We start from the raw sequence: 26,015 nt of genomic DNA, 5'->3' as shown, positions 1-26,015 counted from the left end.
CTCAATTTTTGTGACTTTGCATCCATTTTTGCCACTTTTTACCCAGTTTTCCACATTGTGTGCCTATTTGCTCATTTTTTGTCGCTTTTTGACCCATATTTCCACATTTCATTGATGTTAAATGCAACTTTAACCCATTTTCAGCACTTTTCACCATTTAGATTGTGGCTTTTGCAAAGGCATTTTTTCAGTAATTTGGCTCCTTGGTTGAGCAGGGTTGAGTAACGCTGGTTTAGAGCATGGGTCATTAACTACATTTGTGCCAAGGGGCTGGACTTCCCAAAAACTAAATTTAACTAAATATTTTTGACAAATTGATAAACAATTGTTTAATTCTTTTTTTTTTCTCCTTTAAAAATGTAAATAAGGCAGTGGAAGGTAAAAGGAGGTTTCTCCATCTCTGTTTCATGTTTGTTAGTTTAATTTTGCTGCAGCAGGACACTCTTGGAAATGAGAGCCTTGATCTCAGTGAGGTTTGCCTGGATAAATACATTTAAATCAAAATAAATGTATAAATCTGGGTCTTTTGCATTTTTTTTGCATGTCATGTCTGCTAATGTGACTATTTTCCATAGAAAATTTACACAAAGTTGTTCCTTTAGCAAGCAAATACTAGGGGTGGGAATCACTAGTGGCCCCATGATACAATATTATTGCGATTTTAAACATTTTGCAATACCGTGAGTATTGCGATACCATATATTGCGATTGATAGCATTTTTTCAACTGTTTAGCTGGTTTAGCATTAGTCATGCACTCATGTTTGTTGTATTTCCACAGTATTTTATTTTTTATGTAGCATCTCATGTGTCATGTCCGTCTAATAAATGCCCTGTTTGCATTCCTAATGCTGCCATGTTTGTTTTACTAACTTCCTCCTGCTCTATGAGTGTCATCTCTGCTGATTTCACTGGACAAACAATTGATTTTATTTTTCCATTATCATAGACTTCAGTTCATATTAGCAATTACTTTGAAAAAATCGATACTTGGTGGAAGATATATCATCAGACAAAATATAGCAAATCTATGCTGTATCAATTTTTTCTTCCACCCCTAGCAAATAGCCACATCTAGCACTGACCCAGTGGTTATAATAGTCATTGAAAATAACTACAAAGATGTCTTAGGTGAAATATGTCAATGAATATATCGTATTAAGGTCCATTAAGGCTGGTCAGTATAATTCTGAAAAATAAGATGAGATTTAAGGTCAGCTCACAGACTGTGATCTGAGTGTGGAGGCCTACAGCCTTCTACTGTGTGGCTCTGTCCATCACAACAGAAATAATCAATCTCCTCCTGTGGGTCTAGTGGGCTTTATAGATCGTGCAGAGGCATCTGTGTTATTTCAGTCAGTTTCATAACTAAAACTTGTGGCTTTGAATAGAAACATCTGGAGGAAAATGACATCTGTTTAACCCTTTACACAGGGCCAGAGAGGTATGTTAGAGAAACATCATTTTAAAGGGGGTAACTGTGCCTTTCATTCCTCTAATCTACAGAAACTGAACTCAGACTTTAAAAAGGCTGTAGTAGGCGTGTAGGCATGTATGATTTCCTATCCTCACATGCATTTCTATTTTGGTCAACATAGACATGGTTGTTGGTACTCTTCCACCTTAAGCCCACTGAGGCGGCCAGAGCGCCCACGCTGCCTCGCTGTTATTTACTCAGCCCGTCTGATACAGTGTCATACACTCTCTTCTTCCTTCTCTAGAGCCTCCTATGAACCTCCTCTACACTCATTTGTCACCTTAAGCCCAGCTGATGCTGGGCTGAGTTAGAGGAGGGAGGGGTGTGGGTGGAGGACGGGTAGGGGGGAGGTGCTCGGTGCTCCCCTCTCTGCCAGAGATTCCCCATGCTTTGCTAATAGCACATCAGCAGCTGTCAGTGGGCCCTGCACTGCGTCAGCCGCTTTAATTGGCCTGCATGGCCGTAGTCTGCAAAGCGCTCAGCAGAATTGAGTCAACCCCCCCACCCCTTTTTTCTATATCATTAATGTAATGCTACCATTCTCCCCGAGCTGCTGAGATGTGGGGAGATTCCAACACGAAGGGGAGGAGGAGAGGAGTGAGTCACACGCCAGTAACCATCTTTTTTTCCCCAGTTTGCGTAGGAAGAAAAGGTCGCTGAAAAATATTGTTTTCTTTTGTTTCTTGAAAAGCGGCCCCCGCTGTTATTTTTAAGAAAAGACCGTGAAATGGTATTGATTTCCTTTTGTAAACTAAACAATCCTAAAAGCTGCATGCTCATAGGGCAAATGTGACACCAGAGAGCTAAACCAGCAGACTTGTACTGTAAGCAGGTCTGAACATGTGATGACTTTAAAGGGATAGTTCAGTATTTTTGAAGTTAGGTTGTATAACAGGGGTGTCAAACTCAATCACAGCAGGGGCCAGATTCTGGATTTAGGTCTAACCTGATTGCAGAACAGGGTCAATATTCAAACATAAACTGTCAACCTCATTTTCACCAGTGATTAATTATGGGCCAAAAAACAAACAAACAAACAAACAAACAAAACCCTTTTGAGATTAAAAAGGTCAAAATGATACGCTCAAACTCTGAGATAAAAAAATAAATGTATGTGTTCAAAAGCTCAAAATACATTATTAAAAGTCAAAAAATGTTCCTAAAAAGCAAATATATGAGATAGAAAGTCAAAATCATGAGTTTAAAATGTCAAAATATCAGTTCATATTATACATTTTGAGTCTGAATGGTAAAAAATATGAGGTTAATAGTCAAGTAAGGAGTTGGAAGGTCAAAACATGAGATGAAATTTGAAATATTTAGTTTAAAAGGTCAAAATATAATTTAAAATGTAACATTTTGAATCCAAAAAAGGTTGAAATATGTGATAAAAGTCAAAATTATGAATTGAAAAGGTTAAGATATAAAATAAAAAGTCAAAATCATAGGTTTAAGACGTAATTCTGAGACACAAAATTGAAAATATGAAATGAAAACAAATAATTTTGTACCCCACATTCCTGACTTTTTATCTGATCATTTTTACTCTTTACAGACCTCATACCGTTGGGCCAGTTATAATAAAAATAAGATATGATCATGCGGGCCGGGTATAACTGTACCACAGGCCAGATTTGGCTCCCGGGCCTTGAGTTTGACACCCCTGTATAAGGTACTTGGTGATAGTAGTGGCATTAGTCTCTTGTGATCTCAGTGAGCGTTGCCCCTGTAGTATTACACGCTGGAGGAAGCTAGGCTATGCAGCGTAGCAGATGGGTTTTGGCTACGTGTTCTTCCACCCCAGTCAAAAACAACAAACTAAGCTAAAAACTTATTTCGGCTTGGTTTTACATTTCAACAGTGAATGCACTGTTGTCATGAATTAAACCTCTTTTTTCGACAGCAGCTTATCTTGTTATCAGCCATTAGAAGAATAAAGCAACAGCCGTAAACTTGCTTGGTTGACGAATTTCCGTACAGCTCTTCTGGTTGGGATTGATTTTTCCAATTTAGACCCAAAAAATTGAAGGTCAGTAAAACACCAGCACATGTACATGAGGATATTACATTTACATACTCTCCTACAACACAGTTAAAAAAATAGAATAGAATTTTTAGATAATTGTGTAGTATGTCCTTGAAAATTTTGACATTTTGGGGAATTGGCTTGAAATTTTTAAAGTGAGGTACTGTCTTGGAAACTTATTGAGTATTTTCTCATATTTTGGGGAGTTTTGTTGGAAATTTGAGGGAAATTTGCTTTGACTTGTTTTTGGCATTTTCATGTAAATATTGGTGGATTTTGATTTTTTGGGTAACGTGATTGGAATTCCTTTTGCGGGGGGTTGTTTTCAACTTCTAAAATTACTGTGGATTTCATAGAATTTAGATATTTTGGGGAATTCACCATAAAATTTTCAAGTATTTTCACTGGAATTTGGTGAATCTTTTTTCATGTTTTTGGAGTTTTGCTCAAAATTTCGGGGGAATTTGATATGATTTTTTTTCTGGCATTTTCATGGAAATTTTGCAAATGAATTGTTAATTTGCATGAGTTTGATTTGAATTTTGGGGGAGGAATTTAATTTGAATTTTTAGTTTTTTTAATTCAAAATTTATTTGTAAATTTTGGTGAATTTGATGGTATTTTTTGTGGGGGGTTCCTTTTAATGTTTCTGGAAGTATTATGGAAATTTTCAAGAAATCTATTTTTACATTTGTCTTGTACATACAGGGGTGAGAAGCAACTAATGACTCAAATTTCTGTAACTGAGTAGTTTTCTTGGTTCTTGTACTTTTTTGAGTATTTTCAGATCAGTACTTTTATTTCCACTTCAATAATAGATCCAGCAAATTCATTTTGTCTTCTTATTCTGCATATTTATCTTGTGTTTCTTTGTTCAGACAATTAATTGTAGGAGATGTTTTGTTACCTTGACATGTTTCGACTGTCATCTGCAGTCTTCCTCAGAAGCGTCACCTGACTGCTGGGGCTGTCAGGTGACACACTTTTACTTGAGTAAAATAGTTCCTTTTCCACCTCTGTTGACTACAAAGTAGCAAAAGAGAGAATGATTGCACATCACACCCCAAAACAGCTGTACAGCTGCACACAGTTAAAACTGGAGTGTTGATAGCTCAGGGTCAAACATTACAAGTTCATTTTAACTCCCAGAGTGTAATTTTAACTCCATTCTGGGTGAAATGTCTTTAGTGTTGGAGTTATTCAACAGTATTGATCCACCAGTGTTAGTTTAACTCTCTTAAGTCAATTGATGGATCTAAGATCCACCATCATGGCCTTGGGCAGAGTATTTAGATGTGATTGTTGTTGTTAGTGATCTGAGACACATTTGCACCATGTGTGAAGTTATCCACTGAGTTAGATCTCCCGTCTCTGACTTTCAGTGTTCCTAAAGGATGCTTAGCTCATATGCTTAATCGGTGATGTTTTGTTCTTTCCAGAGGAGACCCACCTTACCACAGATTTTAAAGTGACTGCAGCTCTGTCAAACTGTTCAATATCTGACACATTTTAAAAAGTGAAGTTAACTATAAAGTGTTGACCAAGGTAGACACTATTAAAGTGTTAAATTTAATTTTATATGAGTGAATTCACACTCACAATTACGCTGTTAACTTAATTATGGAGGTATGACTTCACCTGAACAACCTGGTTGGAGATCTGTTCTTGTTATTTCTGCTAAGGAAAGATCATGTTTTACTGCACAGCACCTCAGTATCTACTCAGCACACAGTAATTAGAGTAAACCTTAAATTAGATACATTTCACTCAAGTAAAATTTAACCAGACAAACAGTACTTTTACTTGAGTACAATAGTGATGCACTTTTTCCACCTCAGATTTTGGGGAATTTGATAAGAAATTTTGCTTGATAAGTTTTAGGAATTTACTTTGGTCCATCATGCTTTATTATAAAGATTCACTGAAGCATTGAGGGAATATTTGAAGAAATCTGAGGTCCTTTATAGGGGATATTTAAAAAATATGTTCATGTAGTTTTTCCAGAAATTTAAGGTAATTTGTGTTGATTTTGGAAAAGGAAATTTCAAAGACACTTTTTTTTTTAAGATTTATTTTTGGGCTATTCATGCCTTTATTTCATAGGGGACAGTGGATAGAGTCAGAAACACGGGAGAGAGTGGGGAGAGACATGCGGCAAAGGGCCACGGGCTGGATTTGAACCCAGGCCGCCCACGTACATGGGTGGCACCTTAGGTCGCCAGGCTATCTGTGCACCTCATTTCTAAGACACTTTTAAGGGAAATTTTCTTCATGCATGGCCTCACCAACTCCTCCTGGTCCACCATCAGAATGACTCCACCACACCTCTCTCAATAACTGACACCATTTCTTACATCCTGAAGACCCCCAACAACTGACCAGCTGGCTGACGCAGCCAAAACAGATGCTCTAAAACCAATCTACTGCTGTATTTTCTGCAGAAACAAGACCTTCAGGAGGTTTTGTAATTTTCTTTGGTCAAAACTAATTCTTGTTCAAACACAAAGCTTGATGTTTTAAAACTATCAGGTTGTGCTGATCCCAAAAAGTGGAAAAAACTAAAACTGAATGCCAAACAAAAGCTCAGGTCTGCAGAGGATAAAAAGGATTAGCTGTGGTGAATGACTGTAGGTGCAGCCAAGCCCGTTTAATTTAGGAGAAACCACTCAGGCATTAAATTCTGTTTACCATTTACATCTGTGAAGACGTTACATTTAGCTTCTTGGATAATGAATGAAATCTTGTTATCTGCCTGAGTAAGTTAGGGTTGGTGCTGAAGTATGAATCTAGGTGTGGATTTACCAGATCTTTGTTTTCCTGCTCAAAATGTTTGATCTGTTACTGGCATTGCATGGCTTATTCTCCATCTGCAGTATTGAATTCCAGCTGCATTGTGGGTAATGTCGCTTCCAAGTTCTGATGAGGTTGATTAATGGGCCGTCATGCATTGGTTCCACTTTTTTTTCTTGAGTCCAGTAGCATTTAGAAGTTTCTGTCTAGACTCATTTCTTTTACTGAAATTGAGTGGTTTAAAAGCCTTTGTCCCACCAATCACTAACCACCGCACTGGCAGATAAAAACAACAGTCAAAACAAATAATTTACTGGAGGGCACTGGCAAACAAACTCTGTGCCATTTGATGCCAAAGTCTATGGGATTTCAATCCAAACAATCACCTCACTGATCGGCTTTCTCTCCTCCTCTTAGAGAGTCTCCAGTTGGCATGAAAAGCTGCAGAGTGCTGGCTCTCCTGTACACCAGAACCCTGACATCTCTTGTTATGCATGAGTGTTATTATGCATGTGTCCCATCCTGTTCATGCATCTGCAGCAGCGGTGGATGTCAGGAGTCATCAGGCTCTCATAGAGTGTTTTTCTGTGGAGCCATACACTGCCTTTAAAATGGGTTCACCCCCTAGGATGTTTTTCTCTTTTATTGATTTCATAAATCAATCATGGGCAAATAACTTCTTTGACCAAAAAAAAAAAAAAAAAAACACCCTCTTCAAAAGAGATTGTAGTATAAAGACACCTGTATCTGGAAGGTCCAGTCACTGTCTAATTCATATTCCTGGCTACCATTACACCATGGAGAAAAAAGAACACTCCAAGCAACTCAGAGAAGAAGTTATTGGAAAGTTTGGAACCAAACAAAGTTACAAGGCACTGAGCAACATTGGAGTTCAGTTAAATCCATCATCAAGAAATGGAAGTAATATGGCACGTGTAAATCTGCCTAGATCAGGCTGTCCTCACAAACTGAGTGACTGTGCAAGAAGGAGACTAGTGAGAGAGACCACCAAGACACGTATGACAACTGAAGGAGTTTCCAGTCAAAGCTTTACAGCGGAGTTGCAAATAGAAAGCTACTGGTGAAGAAAACTCATCAGATCTGGACTAGAGTTTGCCAAGAGGCATGTGGGAGACTCCATGGTCAAGTGGAAGAAATGTGTTTTGTCTGATGAGACCAAAATGGTTCCTTTTTGGCCATCAGACAAGATGAAGACACACCAGTTTGAGGTATGGTGGTGGCAGCATCATGCTGTGGGGATGCTTCTTGGCAGCCAGCCCTGGAAGGCTTGTAAAGGTAGAGGGTAACATAAATGCAGCAAAATATAAGAAAATCCCAGACGACAAACTTTTTCAGTCTGCAGGAAAACAACGACTTGGGAGAAGATTAATTTTGTAATGAGACAATGACCTGAAGCAGACAGCAAAAGCTACACAGAAAAGGTTTAAGGTCAACAAGGTGAATGTTCTGGAGTGGCCGAGTCAAAGCCCAGACCTCAATACAAAAGAAGATTTGTGGCTGGACTTGAAAAGGCCAAGCCCTATGAAAGTGTCCAGATGTGACACTACTTTGCAGAAATCTGTTTTCACTTTGACATTTTTGTATTTTTTTGTCTGGAAAGCCAGATTATATTGACCATGACTGATTTATTAAATCGAAAAATAGGAGAAAACATCCAGGGGAGTGAACACTTTTCATAGGCACTGTAGGGGGATTCATGCTTTTTTTTATTATAACTTTAAGGGTAAGAGACTATTAAGTGCTAAGTAGGGAGGCTCTGTTTTCAACCATTCAACTGGAGGTTGTAATATGAAATGGCAGACTAATACAGCTAGATTACTCTTAAAGCTGCATATTCACACACTTCGGGTGGAAAAATAAACCTCTTTTCCCCTTTGGGTGATGGAAATTGCCTTTTGGAATAAATTAGGTGATTTTTCTTTGTGTACTTTATGCATAGACCAAATACAGCAACAACTCTAAGTATCTGACGTTTCCCTGTCAGGGTCTATAAAGATTAAAAAGCCACTTGAACATATGATTTGTTTTTCTGTTTTTCAGGCTGGCTGCTGCACCATGTCCTCGGCTCAGAGTGGGGATATACCAGGCTACCATCTGAGCGGTGAGCTGACTACAGTATTCCTTTGTTTTATTTCTTTCTGCACCTGTAGATTAATGCATGACAGCTGTGATTTCACCCCTTTATAATGAATTTGCGTGGTGATTTGTACCATACTCTAAGAGATGAGACGGTCTGAGGATTTTCATTGAGTGATGTACGTTAACATGTCTGTTCTGAGATTTATTTGACATTCTGTGGCACAAAGCTTTATAACATCTATGTCTCTGTCTGCTGCTGAAGGCCATCAGTGTTATATAAAAAACACTCCTTTTCCCTGTAATTGGCTTATTTCTTGTGTTAAAGAAGCAGAGATAAAGCTGTCAGAATCCTCCCACAGATGCAATTCATCTCAAGAAAGCCAGCCGGGCTCAGGCTTGTAATCCTTCTCTGAAATGCAGCAAGAGAGGCTCTGACATTTTATTCCGAGTGGCATTTGGGTTTCAATTTGACGGTCGCATTTTGTCAGAGTGTGTCCCAACTATTATCTGATTCAAATAAAACTTTATGCCTCACAAAGCTGCCTCAAAACCCATCTCTAAATGACAAGGTCTGAAGTGGCGACTGAATGTGACTGTAAGCTTGTAAAAACTCATTCTGGTCCTAAAATAAAACAAAGTTTCTCTAAGCCTCTCCACTTTTAAACTGCCACGTTAAATAAAAGAAGCCTCATTTGAGATTTGTTCTAACTTTGACTTCTCTTCTGGCCGGTGTGTGTTTCAGTGGTGCGTAACCCGCCCGGCTGGGAGGTGGGGATCTACCTGGTGGGCTTCTTCGTGCTGCTGGGTGTAGCCGGGCTCAACATCTGGAAGTTGTGGAAATCTGGAACCTTCCCAGCACCGTCTCCCTTCCCCAACTTTGACTATCGATACCTTCAAGAGAAATATGGGAACTCATTCTCAGAAGTCAGACAAAAGGTACATTGATGCATTGCTTTACATACGCTTTATGGACAAAAGTATTTGGCCACTTTTTTATTGTTGAATTCAGGTGTTTCAATGAGACCTGTTGCCACAGGTGTTATAAAATCAAGCACCTAGCCATACATTCATTGCAAACATTTGTGATACAAAGTGGGTTGTTCTGAAAAGCTGTGTTGCTGTAGTGGATGCCACATTTGCAATGAGACATTTTTTAAATTTCATCCCTGTTGGATATTCCACTGTCAAGTGTAGGTGATTTTATCAGAAAGTGGAAGCATTCAGGAACAACAGCAACACAGCCACAAAGCAGAACACCACATAAAACCACAGAATGGGGTTAACGACATAAAGTCACCAATGCTTTGCTGAGTCCATACCTGAAGAGTTCTGGACTTTCACTGGCATTAATGTAAGCACAATAACCATGCAGCACAAGCTGTATAGATGGGTTTCCATGGCTGAACAGCTGCATGCATGCCTCACATCACCAAGTCCAATGCCGAGTGTCAAACTGAGTGGTGTAAAGTACACCGACACTGGACTGGAGCAGTGGAAATGTGCTCTGCGGACTGACGAATCACATTTCTTTGTTTGACAGTCAGATGGGTGAGTCTGGGTTGGTGGATGCCAGGACAGTGTTACCTGACTGACTGCATTGTCCCAACTGTGAAGTTTGGTGTGTGTGGGATAATGGTATGGGGCTGTTTTTCAGGGTTTGGGATAGGCCCCTTATCTCGAGTGAAGGCCAATCTTAATGCTTAAGCATACCAAGACATTTTGGACAACGTTGTGCTTCTAACTGTGTGGCAACAGTTTCGTTAAAGCACTTTTCTATTGTGACATGCCTGTACCCAAGTGTTCAACACAAGGACTATAGAGACATGGTTTGATGAGTTCTGTGTGGAACAACTTGACTGGCCTGCACAGAGCCCTGAAGTCAACCCCATCAGGCACCTTTGGGATGAACTGGAATGGAGATTGTGAGCCAGGTCTTCTGGTCCAACACCAGTGCCTGACATCATAAATGGTCTAAAGAGTGGGGGCACAAATCCCCACAGAAACACAAAAGCCTTCGAAAAGGCTTCTACTCTCCAATAATGACTATGGAATATCGGAATATCCAGCGGGGTTGAAATTTGTATGAACCATCTCATTGCAAAGGTGGCATCCATTAGAGTCACTGAGCTCTTCAGAATGACCCATTTTGTGTCACAAATGGAGACTGTATGGCAAGTTGTTGCATGGCAACAGGTCTGATTCAAATACCTAAATTCAATTATCAACAAGTGTGGCCAAATACTTTAGTACATATAGTATATATGGCAGTGAATGTTCTTGTTAACACAACAGCTCACCAGACTTCATGCACAAGTTCGACCAGAGGACTTGCGGGAGAAAAAGTATAGTTGGATTGAAAAACATGGCTGTTCAATCCCAGCTGTCACTGAGTGAGATATCGGGTACACCCTGGACTGACCACCAGTCAATCACAGAGCTGACAAACAGCCAGGCACACTCACTCTCACACCTACAGGCATTAGAGAGAATCCAGATCTCCAATTAGAGTAACAAGAATGTCTTTAGACTGAGGGAGGAAGCCAGAGTACCTGGCGAGAACCCACACATGCACTGGAGAGCATGCATGGAAAGACCCTGTGTGACTGAGATAGGAGCCAAGAATCTCGTGCTGGGAGGCAACAGTGCTAAACTTCCATCAATGTGCAGTCCTTTCACAAATAAAGCTCACACAAAAGTCTTTTGATATTGTCAGGAGTTTTATGCATATATGAAAACTGCCTCTGATGACTTGTTTTTCCTGTCAGTAGTACAGATTTCTTCTTCTAGGAAATGTCCTAGTGTTTCCAGATCCAGTGTTTCACTTACTCAGATAATTGAAGAAATTAATGTCAAAAGTGTGACATTTGGTTACTGTTTACTTCACTCTGCTGCTCATATAGAACTGTTTTGAGTGGAAAAGCCATCATGTAAACAAATTGAAGAAAAGAGATCTGTCTTTTGTACCATATTTTACCCACTCACCTTTAAGTAGAAAAAGTTTTTGGTAGAAACAGGTAGATTTTTGTGTCCATCTTAGTTTTAAGACAAACATGATCCCTTCCTTGTTTCCTTCCAAAGCGAGTGGCTGCCAACAACCACCGGCGCGCCTCCACCACCTCCAGCCGCAAACCCAGCCTGGCGCTGGGTGACACCCCGGATGGTTTCAGGGACCTGGGCCACCTGGAGCTGATGAGCAGGGAGCTGGACCCTACTGGCATGGCCCAGCTCAACCGATCCATCTCCACCGACTCGCTCAGCTCCATCTCCTCCATAGCCAACAACTTCGGTCACGACTTCACGGTGGGCCAGCTGGAGGTGACACTGGAGTTTGAGCCGTCCAGGCAGCCGGGACAAGGGACGGGACTGCTCCACATCATGCTGCACCAGGGCAAGGACCTGCTGGAGAGGGAGGAAGGGGACTTCCCCGGCTGCTTCATTCGAGTCTCCCTGGGGCCGGAGGAGCTCAATGTGGGAGTCACAAAGGTAAGGACACAGTTATGCTCTAGTTTTTCTTTGCTTTTACAGATATGTTTTGTCTTTAAGATAACAAGGTTGTCAAAATTTCTGACACTTTTCATTATGTTGTGTTTCAAAATGATACAAGCTGAACCCTTTTTATGCTTAATGGCATAAAACAGTTGTATCTATTCTGAACACGGTTAACAGAGTTAAGATATAGTTATTAAAAAACAGCCTCTGCAGCCCACTCATCATATGAGGGTACAGGTGTCTGTGGAAAAACAAACTATTTTGGGGTTTAGTGTACCGAACCATGCTCAATCAAACTGGACCACCTGACGGAAACGTGGCTTATGCGGCACGTCAGGCTAAATCTAAATGGCTATAAGGCTAGAAATTTCATATGAAAGGTTTTTTTGTCTTAATGTGTAGTTTCTGATATTTCTATTTACCATTTTTCAGATATATCTGCTTCTTGGAAATTATCGCACCTTTATCTTTCTTTTTCTGTCTTTTGATGGAGAAGACAGGAGAGCCTACGGGCTGAAGTTTCTTAGCTGGAAGCGCTGTGCTCTGTGAGAACATCCATGAGAAATTAAAGGCTGTAGGAGCTAAATTTGTCAGGAAAATTAATTTTTCTCAGTGGATATTTTCATTATAACAAGACTGATCTTGCAAAACATTTTTGTGTTTATATGAGCCGTAATTTCACTGCCCAACAATGGTGATAACAGTGATTATCATGATGATTAATGAAAAAATGGATGGAATCGTTTCCAAAATTAATAGCGTGACTTTATCTAACGAAATAGAGTGGTGCAGTCATGACGTAATTTTGTATGCAAACCGGGAAGTTAGTTTTGCAGGGCACGGGTTCCCTTGGCGTTGAGCGTATGGGATTTTTCAATGGGTTTTTGCTGAAAATAAGATCCATATCCAATAAAAGTTTATGAAACTTACACGTTTTGTTCATAAAGATAATCTTCGTAAATACATCATATAATCATCATATCTAGTTCGTTAATCTAACTGACGAAAGTAAAAAGCTAACGTCATGCTATATTGAACTACAACACGGTCAATTGAATTCAATGTCATCACCCGTGGATACAAGAGAACGGCAGGTTTAGTCGCCATGCTTCAGATGATGACGTATAGTCTTCCCAACAAACTCTGTAGTCCTTGTTAGCTGTCTTTTAGCAACCGCCTTTATTAAGACATGAAAAGACACACAACTCAGATGTATTTTATGTTGTAGGATAAAACGTTGAACTCTCTTGAGCTTGTGTTCACCACAGACTGTATATCAGGCATTTAACCGAAAACTTATTCAAAAATTCCGGAGACTTTCAGACTAGGGAAAGTGCTAAAATGCTCACTCACTTCTGCGTTTTAGGATTCATTCCTGCACGACTCTCTTAGCATTTATAACCCTCAAAACAGGAATAACATTTCCCCTTTTCATATTTATCTGTTTGCAACATTCTGAATCAGCTGTCTGTGCTTTGTCAAGCTGAATCGCAGGTAACTACAACAGAAAACTCGGTGTAGATTGCTGTGACACTTGCACATGGCAATTTGCTGCAGCTGTAGTGCACATGTGGATTGTCTGGATTGTTCCATACTCAGGCAACAGAAACGCCGCTCTGGTGTAGACAGACGGCCTAAAAGCAACAAAAGTTTTGCATTTTCACCTAAAACCTGGATTATAAAGTGCCTCACTGGCAGACAAAGTGCAACAGGTAAATTAAAACACACTGGCTTATAGATCAGTTATGTGGTGTTAAGGAAATTATTCTACTTAAGGGTACAATGTGAAGTCTGTTGCACTTTTTACAAATGGTTTCCCAGTTTAGTTGATCTGTACATTTGTACCATAGAGGTGCTATTTTACCCACTAAAGCACTAACTGTATCCACAGATGGTGTTAATATGCAAATAAATGCAACCATGTACAAGGAAAAGCAGCAGGAGAATTAATGCTAGCAATTTAACAATACTTTAAAAGCCTTGTTTAAAGTGTTTGAGTCATCAGCCTTTACTAGGGAGGAAATGTATTCAACATTTTTCGATAGACCTCCAGTTTCCACTCACAGTTCTGGATCCCACGCTGCTCTGAAGAGAAATAAATGGCCATGGATGGTCCCATTCACAGTCTAGTACTTGAAGATTTTAATTTACAGGCAACCGATTTGGAAATGAGATAATTCAAGTTCTGTAGTTTTTAAGACTGACTGCAGCCATTTCTTTAGTAAGAGTTTAGTCAGAGCAGTATTTCTAACATATATCACTGTAAGATGAAGCAGATTCTCATTAGCTGCCTTTATGGTTTCAAAGAGATCAAGAGATTTTAAGTATTACTGCCTCCAGATGAGTATATGTAGCAGAGATTGAGGTCTGAGGGGGGAAATGAAAGGAACTGCCTCTCAGATGGTTAATTAGCACTTTAGCTGTGATGACTCGACTTAAGTAAAGGACTGAAGATAAAAGACGCTTATATCTTTGTGAAGTTGCAGTTAGTCTGTAGCGTCTGGAGCTTTAGCTGCTCAGGGGGCCAGCTTTAGAGTGCTTGAACTGTGCTGAAGGTTTTTAACCCAGACTGGAGTTAAGAGAGAGCCAGTGATCTGTACGTCAGGGTGAGAGGTTTGATCCTGCAGCCTGACAGACCAATCCCTCTCTGTCTGACACCAGAGACTGTTTCATTTGCTTGAGTGGTGAGTCCGCTGAGAGCTGGAGGAAGGATTTCACAGCTTTTGATTCCATCAGGAGGATCGACTTTATTCTGTTTGAAATGCAACTGAAAAACACAAAAAAATGCGGTTTAGATCACGATCAGTGCATTTGCATGCAACTAGTGAAAGCTGATTTATTGTGTTGGACTAAAACTGTGCTGCCAAAATGCATGTAAACATGTTAATCTGACTGATATCGTCAGTGTCAATAAAGTGGTTGTGGATCGATTCACTCTTTCATGCACTTGTTTCATTGATACCCAAACTGGGCTTGCCATTTTGCACATTATCCACAGCTCTGTGCTGGTTTTGACCTGGAGCTTTGTAAGTACAAATGATAAACATACCAGATGTCACATTGTTGTCTGCTTTTTGCCACCACCAGGAGCCAGAGGCAAATTATACATATCATGAAAAAGTTTATTTTTCCTTCTTTGATTTAATTCAAGAAACTCAAAGAAGCTCACAGTTCACAGAAATAAAAAGTCAGTTACATCCTTGAGTCTTTTTTTTGAATATGACGTAACAAGCTTTGCACACTGGGGGATCTTCTGGCATTCTTCTTTGCAAATCCTCTCAAGCTCATTCAAGCTGGATGGGGACTGTTGGTCTACAGACATTTTCATGTCTCTCCAGTGATGTTTGACAGGGTTCTATATCACAGAGTTGTCCCTAAGACACTCCTATGATGCCATGTGTTTGAAGATGATGTTTGAAGGGGAATCTTCAATCCAGTCTGAGCTCCTGAGTGCTGCAGAACAGGCTTTCAATATGTACTTATTCCATCCAGCTTTCCCTCAACCCTGACCAAGTTTCCCAGTCTGTGCTGCTGAAAAGCACCTTCACAGCATGATGCTGGGTTCCCAACCTGGGTTCCCAAAGTTGTTAAAATTAGGCTGACTCAAACTACCTAAAATCCTGATAAAACCCCTATGAATTGTTCACACCAAAGTTTTTGCCAATAACACTTCTGGTTTAGGCTATTGTGTTTTGCTTTAAACAATGAAAAAAAATCAAATTTAAGTGTATTTTTTAAAAGCAATATGTCACTTTTATCTGTGTGGGTCCTGGAGGGGGGCCCAGCCCCTCTTAGATATAAGAAAAGGGGGCTCAGTGTAAAAAGATTGGGAACCACTAGCCTAAACCTCAAGTGTTAATAGCAAGACATAAGTATGAACCATTCATATGGGTTTTATCATGATTTTAGGTAGTTTGAGTGAACCTAGTTTTAACAACCTCAGAGCAGACAGGCCATCGCGACCCCCCTGAAATCTCTGGTGCCCCCCCCAAAAAGGGGTCCCGGACCCCATGTTGGGAACCAAGGGTATAGAGGATATGCATGTGACGTCACAGCATGAGTCTCTTACCAACCACTCATAGGAGAGCTAGCAGTAAACTGCGTTATTTCAGCTTAAAATTGCCGTCTTTTTTAATAACTACATTTTGAAGATGTTCACCACAGTCAGTAAAGATCCTCAACAGATGAAATATGTTTATATGTTTGGAGCTGTAATGGTACGTTAATAATGCCTCAAGACAAGCTGGGCTATTACAGTAGACACCACAAGCATTCAGTTAATGATGAATATAATCAGAACTCCACTCCATTCTCCCTTCTTCTTACCTTAACTGGAAATAAAGACCTGATATTTCAGCAACCATACAGTACAATAATATCTAATTTGACAAGGCATTTGATGATATGTTTAATAGCTGTAGTCCTGTGACGTCCCATGATTAACATGGCTGTTTTTTATAGAGACCAAAACACGGTAAAGTCCATATGTGTTTATCACTGATTAAGTCAACTAGCCTTTGTGAATTAATGTGATTTCTGTTTGGTTAATACTGAAGTCATTTCTTTATCAGTTTATATGACTTTATATGAAAGTTGAGAGTTGTACCATGTGAATTTGTCACACGAAAGAAGAAGAATGAGGACTTAACTGTGTTTAAATTGAACTAGACTAGGAAAGACAGCCAGGGTTCGTAGATCTGGTTTTGAAATACACCCCAAAATTAAACATATTCAGCAACTGTAGATCAATATTTATACACCATGTGAATCATCATGTTAACAAAACTTTTCAATGTTGATTCAGTTTCACAACAATGACTGAAGAACAGGCTGATGTGAGCCCTCAGGCTCTGCTTTATGTAGTTGAAATCAGGTCCATTATAAATGTCAGGAAACCCGGATCGTAGATGGTCGAGTGGTTTAAGGCGCTACCCATGTACGCGGGTGGCCTGGGTTTAAATCTGGCCTGTGGCCCTTTACCGCATGGCTCTCCCCCCTTTCTTCCCTGTTTCTGAGTCTATCCACTGTCCTTCCTCTATCTAATAAAGGCATGAAAATAAATAAAAATAAATCTTTAAATAAATGTCAGGAAACCCAAGTTATGACCACATAATTGTCCACATTCCGCTGTGTCTTTAGGAAATGGTATGGATCTCTGTTCAAGCCCAAATATTCCCAATTTCAGTGGATATGAGTCAGTTTTTCCCCGTTTTCATCCGTTTTCCATTGAGCAGCTAGCAGTGTTTCATACTGTTTTACCACTCAGCCCAACTGAGCAGTTGCATCACCCGCTGGAAGTTACGTCAATGCATACCATCTACTGGGCAGATGATGAGTGGTGCCTGGTTTCCTCCAGACAGACCAGAGAATGTTGTTTCTCACAGTCTGAGAGTCCTTGAGATGCATTTTGCAAACTCCTAGTAGGCTTTCATGTGTTTTGCATTAAGGAGAATCATCTGTCCAACCACTCTGCAGTGGTTGTCCATCTGGAACTTTGACCCATCTCCACAAAGGATCTCTGCAGCTCAGTCAGTGACCATTGGGTTCTTGGTCTCTGCTCTTAGCTCTTCTCCTGTGATTGATCAGTCTGGCCAGGCGACCAGCTCTTTGAAGAGTCCTGGTTGTGCCAAACCTCTTCCATTTGGGAATTATGGTGGCCACTGTGCTCTTGGGAACCGTCACAGCAGACTTTGCAGTCTTAAAATAAAGATAAAAAAGACCTCAGACTTAAGTCTATGGTGCGTGATCTTCTGTCTTTTATAGATAGGCCTTGCTTGTCTTGATCCTTACTCCCTTAATTCCTCCAGTTTAATAAAAATCTATCGTAACATGATGGGTTTTATCTGACAGAGAAAGAAAAGTGTTTACATTCCTCCATCTGCTGCACCTGCAGCTCTCCTTCTGCTCCTCGCTCTCCTCTGCCAGGAGTGAAAAAGCTCGTCTAATCCCTGTGTGTGTGTGTGTGTGTGTGTGTGTGTGTGAGTCATCAGCACCGCTCCCCCTTGTGACTGTGGATTTGTACAGTTTGTTCAGGCTGACGGGGGACGACACACTCTCACACATACACAAACACTCAGCAGGGCTCCCCTCGTTTCAGCGTGTTGTGTTGTTGTATTAATGTGTTCAGGCTGGGTGTAATAATCATGGAGGCAGCCCCTTCAGTGGCTCCCTCTTTAATGTCGAGGAGGGCTGAGGTCTGGAGGAAATGCTGACATCAGCTACACTCACCCTGATGGTCAACACCGCTCCTCTCTACCTCTCTCTCTTTTCTTTCTGTTGCTCATTATTTCTTATATTTTCTCCTCTCCCTCTTCCATCCTTCTTATTTCTTCTTCTCCCCTCTGCTTCTATCTTTGTTTTGGCTGTAATAATGTGTGTGCCACTCTCCCATCATTCTCCCTGAGCCTTTATTGCCTCATTTTCACGACACACATCGCCATTGTTATCCCCCAAGCAATAATCCTGACAGTGCAGGCAGACTGTCTCACATTGAGAAAGTCTGTGAGGGCAGGTCTCTGTGCTGTATCTGCTTTATATCTCCCTGTTCATGTTTGCACAGCAGCAGCAGGACATTTTTCTACATGGTGGAGGTGCTGGATGTATGATCATGATGCTGCACACCTGCAAGATATAAGGCACGATCCAAGGTCGCATCTTCACACCCTGCACTCTGAATGAACAGTTCTTTTGTCATACAGTGATTTGTGCCTTTGGTTGATCAAAATCCCTCATGCTGACTGTGCAGAAACATGCTATGTTTCATTCTGTTTAGGTATGAGAGCTGTACTGTTGGGTTCAGAGATATTCCTCACTGTATTTCACACCTCAAGAATAAACCCTGGTGGGAAAAAGCAGAGATATTATTAAGTCCCTTCTCCTCAGCACATGAACTAGTTGCTTGGTTACTCCTGCTTTATAAACCAGCGTTTCCACACTCCCTGTCGCTCTCGATGGCCTGAAATCGAATGCTGGTCACTTTGGCAGCAACAGCAGAGATCCTTGCTTTGATAGAGAGTAGTCGTGGTGTTTTCTGCCTTCAGTCTGTTTTTCTTTGTAAAAGCTTTGTTGGCTGCCAGGAGAATAATTCAAAGGTTATCTCAATCATTTAGAGGCCAGCTGAAGAAAATTAGGGAAAAATGATACGATCAAGACAACAATATGTAACTTTTCCACCTTAAAACATTGGTTTCAAAGTGGATAGTTGAAACCAGATCAACATTTCTAAAATAAAACTTTTCTATTTCTAGAATAAAAATAGAAACAAAGGGTATACATTAGCCTTTACACAGAAGATAAAATATGCTAGTCAAGAGTGGCAGTCAGATTACTTTCAATTAGGATTGTTCCGACTCCAATACCCGTACCCAAAATATGTCCGATTACACTTAACCCTTAGAGCTCACGTGGTATGGATCCATGCCGCAGGCATACGCCTTTGTAAATTGTTGTGCCTTGCTAATTATGTTCTCCATGCATTCATAGCTCATGCAGAACTTTTCTAGTGAGCCCGGAACTTGGCTGACTTTCCAGGGTCTCTGAGGACGGCATTGTCATATACAACAGGAAGTGACCTTGCACCTCTCCTGCTACCAGAATGAGCTGCTGCTGCCCTAAGTCTGTCTTGCTGTTCCGGTATTCCTTCTTCAGTGTCTTGATTTTTATAAATATTTTGTCTGGCGTTCAGGTGAACCCAGCCTTTGCCATCTCCTCTGCAAGTTTGGTATATAACTTGCTCTTCCTTGTAATACTCTCCAACTTCACCTGGAATTCTGTCTATGCCCAGATTGCAACCAAACATCCTCAGCAGACCACTTTTTCTCCATTTCCACTCGTCTTCAAAACCTGGAATATGACACACCCACTGATGATGTCACGGTTCAGGAGGAAGAAATTTCAAAATAGAAATGTACCTTTTATTGCAAGCAGCCACATATTCTTGCTCATAGGCTTATGGAAAGATCTGGACCATGAGGTGACACATGGTCCAGCTCTGCACAGTCGTGTCAAATGGTGTAATAACTACTTGCATCTCAATGTGTCTAAGACAAAATAGGTGTAAACTGATTTTCACTCAAGCATTGCTGTGGAGACAGTGAGTCAGTATAAATATTTACACACCATCCTTGATGATAAACTGACTTTTGAAAACTGTTATTTTAGAGAAAGTTGAAAGGTTTTAATGTTGATAAATCACCTTTAAAAATATAATAAACTATACAATATTTCCTTAGCAAGGTTAACATAAACAGGCTGGGAAATATTGTTAAACCTTGTTTTCCAAGTGAAGGCCACTCAAAGTGTAGACTTCTGCCACCAAGGAGGTTAACTTATACCAGGAAGGCCAAACCCAGCAGATACCTGAGGTCATGTGTTTTATCATCTGTTGGGTTTTTAAATAAGTTATAGGCACTGCTGACATTAGACTTAAACTGTTGTGCTGCATCTCACTGCCTGTTTATCATGATGAGATCCATGGGAGTTGTTGTATGGACTTCTGCTGCATACAGAACTGCCCCTCAGGGACAATGAAGACATTCATTCTCTCTTTCTTTCTGTGTCATTTTTACATGCACACTTTAAACAGTTAAATTATTTCAAACTCAACCATCCTAATACAGTAAAGGTGGTTAAATTCAGTTTGGGTCGCTGAACTTCTGAAAATTTCATCAGAGAAAATCAGATCTTGTCAGAAACAATGTTCCCATTACAGTTCATACACTGCAGTACAGTGTGTCAGGAGTTTAATCGAGGGTAGATCTTCAGCAAAGAAGAATTTAAACAAAATGTCTAGGGTATTTTAGAGGGAGCAGAAACCTTAAACTAAATTTAATAATGCCATGGAAATCTTTATTATCTACATGACGAGACACGGCCAGAATAACAGGATGAAAGAAGGGCACCAGTGTAATGAATTACATTTATCACAGTGGTGTAAAAGTCCTAAGGTGAAGTGAACTTATTTCAACCCAAATGACCTCAGATGTCCACAGGTTGAATTATGTTGCAGTTGAATATTTAAATTTGATCGTCAAACCTGTCTTCTCTTTCTTATAGGTCCAAACCAACGCATTCACAGTGATTTTTGATGAGCGCTACGCCATCCCCATGGACCTGGCCTCGTTGGAGGAGTACAGCCTGCGTTTCGCTGCGTTCGGTATTGATGCTGACGAGAGAAACATCAGTGCTGGAGTCGCAGAGCTTAAGCTGTCAGACCTAGACCTGACCATCAGGCCGTTCAACGCCTGGCTCTACCTTCAGGATGTCAATAAGGTCAGCTAAAACTCAGTTGTCTTTCACAGAGAACACAGTTGGATATTTTTTAGTTGAAATGATGGTATTGAGAATAAAGATGCTTTAAAAAGTGATATTTAAGTTCCTACACAAGTTGGACAGGTTTTTCCTGTCACATTCAATCATCAATATTTTGTAAAATGCAAGAGGAAGCTTGTTGGTTTGTTAGGACCCCTGCTGGGCATTCAGCAGAACTACACATAATATTTAGAAGCCAAGTCCATGAAGAGGTGATGGATTCTTTTTTAAGTACTGATGTAATTCTACATAGATATTAGTAGTGATATAGTCATATTTTCTAAAATAGACTAAATGAAAGTCTTTATACTAATCCACAGAATATTACTTAAATTTGCATTAAAAAAAATCTGTGTCATACATAATTATTGGAAAAAAACAGCTACTGGAGGTTTTACCATTAAAGGCAGGAAAATGGCTTTTGCTCCAAGGGGTCTCAAGAAATAGTCATTATAGGTGTGTATCAAGGTATACCTTGAGAATTATTTTCAATGATTCACATGTATTTTTGATATAAATTAGGGAGCAAGACAGAATAAAATAGCATAAAAGTAGATTTCATATAACCATAAAAGTCCCAGGGGAGGATCCCTCACCCCAAGATCATAGCTCTAGCCCAGTGTTACGCAACCCTGCTCAACCAAAGGCCCAAATAGTTGAAAAATGCCTCTGCAAGAGCCACAGTGTCAGTGGTGATAAGTGGCAAGAACTTATTAATGGCAATAAAAATAAGTTAAAGGTGGCAAATAATGGTCACACAGTGGCAAACAAGTGGCAAAAAGGGACAAGAGGGGGCAAAGTAGGCATAAAGTGGTAAAAAGTGGGTGAAAAGTGAAAAAACAGGAAGGAAAAAGTGGCAAAATATGGCAGAAAGTGGCAAAAATGGGTGAGAAGTTACCAAAAAATGAGTTACAGGTGGAAGAAAATGGCCAAAAAAACATGGCAAAAAAATGAGTGCTAAAAATAATTGTCAAAAAGCAGCAAAGAATGGCAATAATGATGAAAACAGTGGCATTTAATGGTAAAACACAGCTTATATGAGCGAAAAGTGGCAAAAAAGGGAAAAAATGGAAATAGCAAAAAGCAGGATAAAAGAGGCAAAAAATATGTCAAAAAATGTACCACAGAAGTAGTAAAAATGGGCAACAAGTGGCAAAAAGAAATGCAAAAGTGGGCTTTAGCAGTGAAAATGGAATAAAAGTGGCAAAAAGTATGGCAACAAATTGCAAATAAGGGCAATGGAAATATACAGACAAAAAAATAAAGGTTGACAGTTAAAGCCAACTATATAAATGTGGGGATTCAAATTGATTAATGTGACTTTCAATGGATAATTTCTGAGGTCATAGTTTCCCTTTTTAAAGATTTTCTGAGGGAATAATATTTCAAATTAAGACATAATAGAGCCACAAATCATCACAAAAGAGCCACATGTGGCTCAAGAGCTACGTGATGAGTATCACTGCTCTAGTCCCTCAGACAGATCTCTATAGACATATCGAAACAATGAATTATGGATTACTGTGTGGTAAAATGGCTGTAGATAAAAATGTATGGCTTGTGCCAGAATGGGTATTGCACCTGTAGTGGATATGTACAGTGCTTAACAAATTTATTAGACCACCCTAACCCTAACCAAAGTAAGGTTTATGCCACAGCCGCCCTAAATTAACAGCATTGGTAATTACCAAAATCATTTTGATGTTTCTGCAATGGTTAATACACCAATATGTAGAAGCTCTTTAACTGAAATGATCTTTTTAATGTTAAACTATAGTTATTACTGTTATCCATGAATGTTCAAATTTACTGATTTAAAAGAAAAAAAGTGAAAAAATAGTAAAGCATATTATTATTTCTTGATTAATATGTCAAATTATAGTTATTTACTTGCATTCCTGAACAGAAAAAATAGTTTTAGTGGTTGAATGTTATGCTTGATTAATTTCTGACTTCTCGGAGAAGCCCAGTGAGCCAGCTCAAATTTGGGTATAAAAAGGTGAATTCAGTTTGAAATTCCTCATTCCTGTTCAAAATGGTAAAACGTGAAGAGCTCACTGAAAATGAAAGAGTCCACATTAAAGTAAAAGTTAAAAAATATTTATATTTTCTTGTTTTTATGACAGGTGGTCTAATAAATTTGTTAAGCGCTGTATATATAGGTGCATCTTAATAAATTAGAACATTGTGGAAAGGTTCATGTAGGTCAGTATAATTAAATGAGTGAAACTCACATATAATGTGTAATAACAAACAGAGTGAAAATTTTAAACTGTTTATTTCTTTTTATTTTAATGATTATGGCTTACAGGTAAGAAACACCCAACATTCAAATCTCATAAAATTAGAATATTGTGAAAAAGTTCAATTTTGTAAACTAATGGTGTCACACTCTAGCCAGCTAACTGAGTTGAAACAGCTGCAAAGCTTTCCTGAGCCTTTAAATGGTCTCTTAGTTTGGATCGACATAGACGACTGACTTTAGAGTTGTCCAGAAGACGATCATGACAACGCCGTCCACAAGGACGATAAGCCACAGAAGATCATTGCCAAAGAAGCTGGTGTAGATATATCATGTTTTTATAAATATTATATGCCGCTGTAATGGATCAGACTTCACATGGCTGTCCTCACGCAGCCTCAAGCTCCTGTGATGGAAAAGAACAGAGAAACTGCCGGTTATGGGAAAACAGATGTTTCCTAGCAAAGAAGTCTGAGTCAGAATGATCTGATGAAGTGATATGCAGTGATTAATGTGTTTATGTAGAAACTACAGACTTAAACAAAACATCAGTACATACCGGGAAAATATGTTTGGAGTCAGAGGGATAAAAGAGGACTTTGGGAAGAGCTTTATTTGCTTTAAATAAATATCGCCCATGCTGCATCTGACTCATTTTGACTCCTGACTCGTCTTTTACACTTTAACCCCTTAACGCCTGTTGTATCATATTTGATACATACTTTTATGATACCTCTTTTTAATCAATATGCTAAATAAATTACTCAAAAAACTTATGAATACAATCTGATAAATGATAAAAATGCCCTCAACTGGATTATCAGTTACCAAAAACACCTAATGAATGAAATGACATCCTAAAAATACATCTGTTAAATTTGATGGAAATTTGGATTTTCTGGCTATTATTTGTGTTTTCAGGCTTTAAGGGGTTAACTCTTGCCACAACACTGGCTGTTCACAAAAGCCTATATCCAAGCACATTGATAGAAAGTTCAGTGGATGAAAAGAGTGGGGTAGAAGAAGAAGCACAAGCAGCAGGGACAACGGCACCCTTGAGAGGATTGTCAAGCAAAAACCATTCAAGGTAGTGAAGTCAGTTCATCAAGAGCCAGCACACAGACATATCAGTGAATTTGGCGACAACTGTCCCATTCCTCATGTCAAGCCACTCCCGAACCAGAGACAGCATCAGAAGCGTCTCACCTGCAGGAAGAGCTGGACCATTGCTCTGTGATCCAAAGTCCTGTTTTCAGATACAAGTAATTTTAAATTTCATTTGGAAATCCATGTCCAAGAGTCTGGAGGAAGATCAGAGAGATACAGAATCCAAGGTGCTTGAAGTCCAGTGTTGTCAGTTTCCACAGTCAGTGATGGTTTGGAGTGTCATATCATCGGCTTTATTAAGTCCAGAGTCAACTCTGTCAGCCATCTACCAGGAGAGCACTTCATGCTTCTATCTGCTGAGAAGTTTTATGGAGAAACTGGTTTCCTCTTCAAGTAGGACTTGCCCACAGTGAAGCCAGAACTACCAGAAACTGGTTTGCTGACTATGGTGTTACTGTGTTTGATTGACCAGCCAACTGGTCTGACATGAACCCTGTAGAGAATCTCTGAAAGACACCAGATTCGCCAATACAGCTATCAGAGCAACCTGGGCTTCATAACACCCCAGCAGTGCCACAGACTGATTGGCTCCATGTCACATCATACAGCTGCAGTTGTTTGTGCAAAAAGAGTGCTTATGTGAGCATAATTTTCCAGAAGGTCAACATTTCTGCATTAGAAATCTTTTTTTTATGTTTTGATTTGTGTGAGCTTTAAGATGTAATCATCAACATTCAAACAAAAAAAAATCTTAAAATATTTAACTTTGTATGAGATGAATCTAGAATATATGGAAGCATAACTTTTTGAATTAAATGACAGGAAAAAGTAACTTTTTCCTGATAGTTTTGTTTTTTGAAATGAACCTGTATATTAAATGTCATGCTGTGTTGTTACTTCACAGGCTGTGGATGCAGTCGGAGAAATCCTGCTGTCTCTAAGTTATTTGCCGACTGCAGAGCGCCTCACAGTGGTCGTTGCAAAGTGTAAGAACCTGGTGTGGACTAATGGCAAGAACACTGCAGGTCAGGGCCGTTCATTTGTTTGCCGTTGTCTGCGTTTGGGTTTTATTTGCAACATATGTCAGCAGAAACTTGATAAGTGTCTCTTTGTATAAACTGTGTATAAAGTCTGTCTCTACCTGCAAATTCATCCACAATTTATCAGAATCCTTCAAATCCTGAGGCAGAAAGCAACATGTTGGCTCTAAATGATTCAGCCATTAGTCATTTTAATGCACTAAATCTTTTTAAGTATTCCCATTGTCTGTCAAATTTTTCAGGCTCTGTCTGCCTTGTTCCCCCTGTTTTGCATGTTTCAAATTTTCATCCATTTCCCAAGAGCACATTGAGCAACCATCAGACTCTCTTTGTCAACTCCCATCACACATTAATACCTGGATAAATATTACACAAGCATTGCACTGATAAAGGTGACTCACTGAAACACCGTTGTTATCATGCACAGAGGTAATTG

General features: G+C 39.6%; 1 protein-coding gene across 1 annotated transcript in view; it reads left to right on the top strand.

Moving 5' to 3' along the window:
* The window catches only part of syt12 (synaptotagmin XII), a 49,187-nt gene that overhangs the window by 17,281 nt on the left and 5,891 nt on the right, over positions 1-26,015 (top strand). Inside the window, exons 2-6 of the mRNA XM_041796047.1 lie at positions 8,354-8,414; positions 9,135-9,328; positions 11,471-11,875; positions 20,936-21,151; positions 25,444-25,564. Coding sequence (XP_041651981.1) covers positions 8,369-8,414; positions 9,135-9,328; positions 11,471-11,875; positions 20,936-21,151; positions 25,444-25,564 — 982 coding nt within the window. The 5' untranslated portion in view covers positions 8,354-8,368. The remainder of the gene's footprint in view (positions 1-8,353; positions 8,415-9,134; positions 9,329-11,470; positions 11,876-20,935; positions 21,152-25,443; positions 25,565-26,015) is intronic.

Source organism: Cheilinus undulatus, linkage group 9, assembly GCF_018320785.1.
Source record: "Cheilinus undulatus linkage group 9, ASM1832078v1, whole genome shotgun sequence".
In the NCBI taxonomy this organism is placed as follows: domain Eukaryota; kingdom Metazoa; phylum Chordata; class Actinopteri; order Labriformes; family Labridae; genus Cheilinus; species Cheilinus undulatus.
Note: the sequence above shows the minus strand (reverse complement) of the source record. Positions and strands in the feature narration are given on the sequence as shown.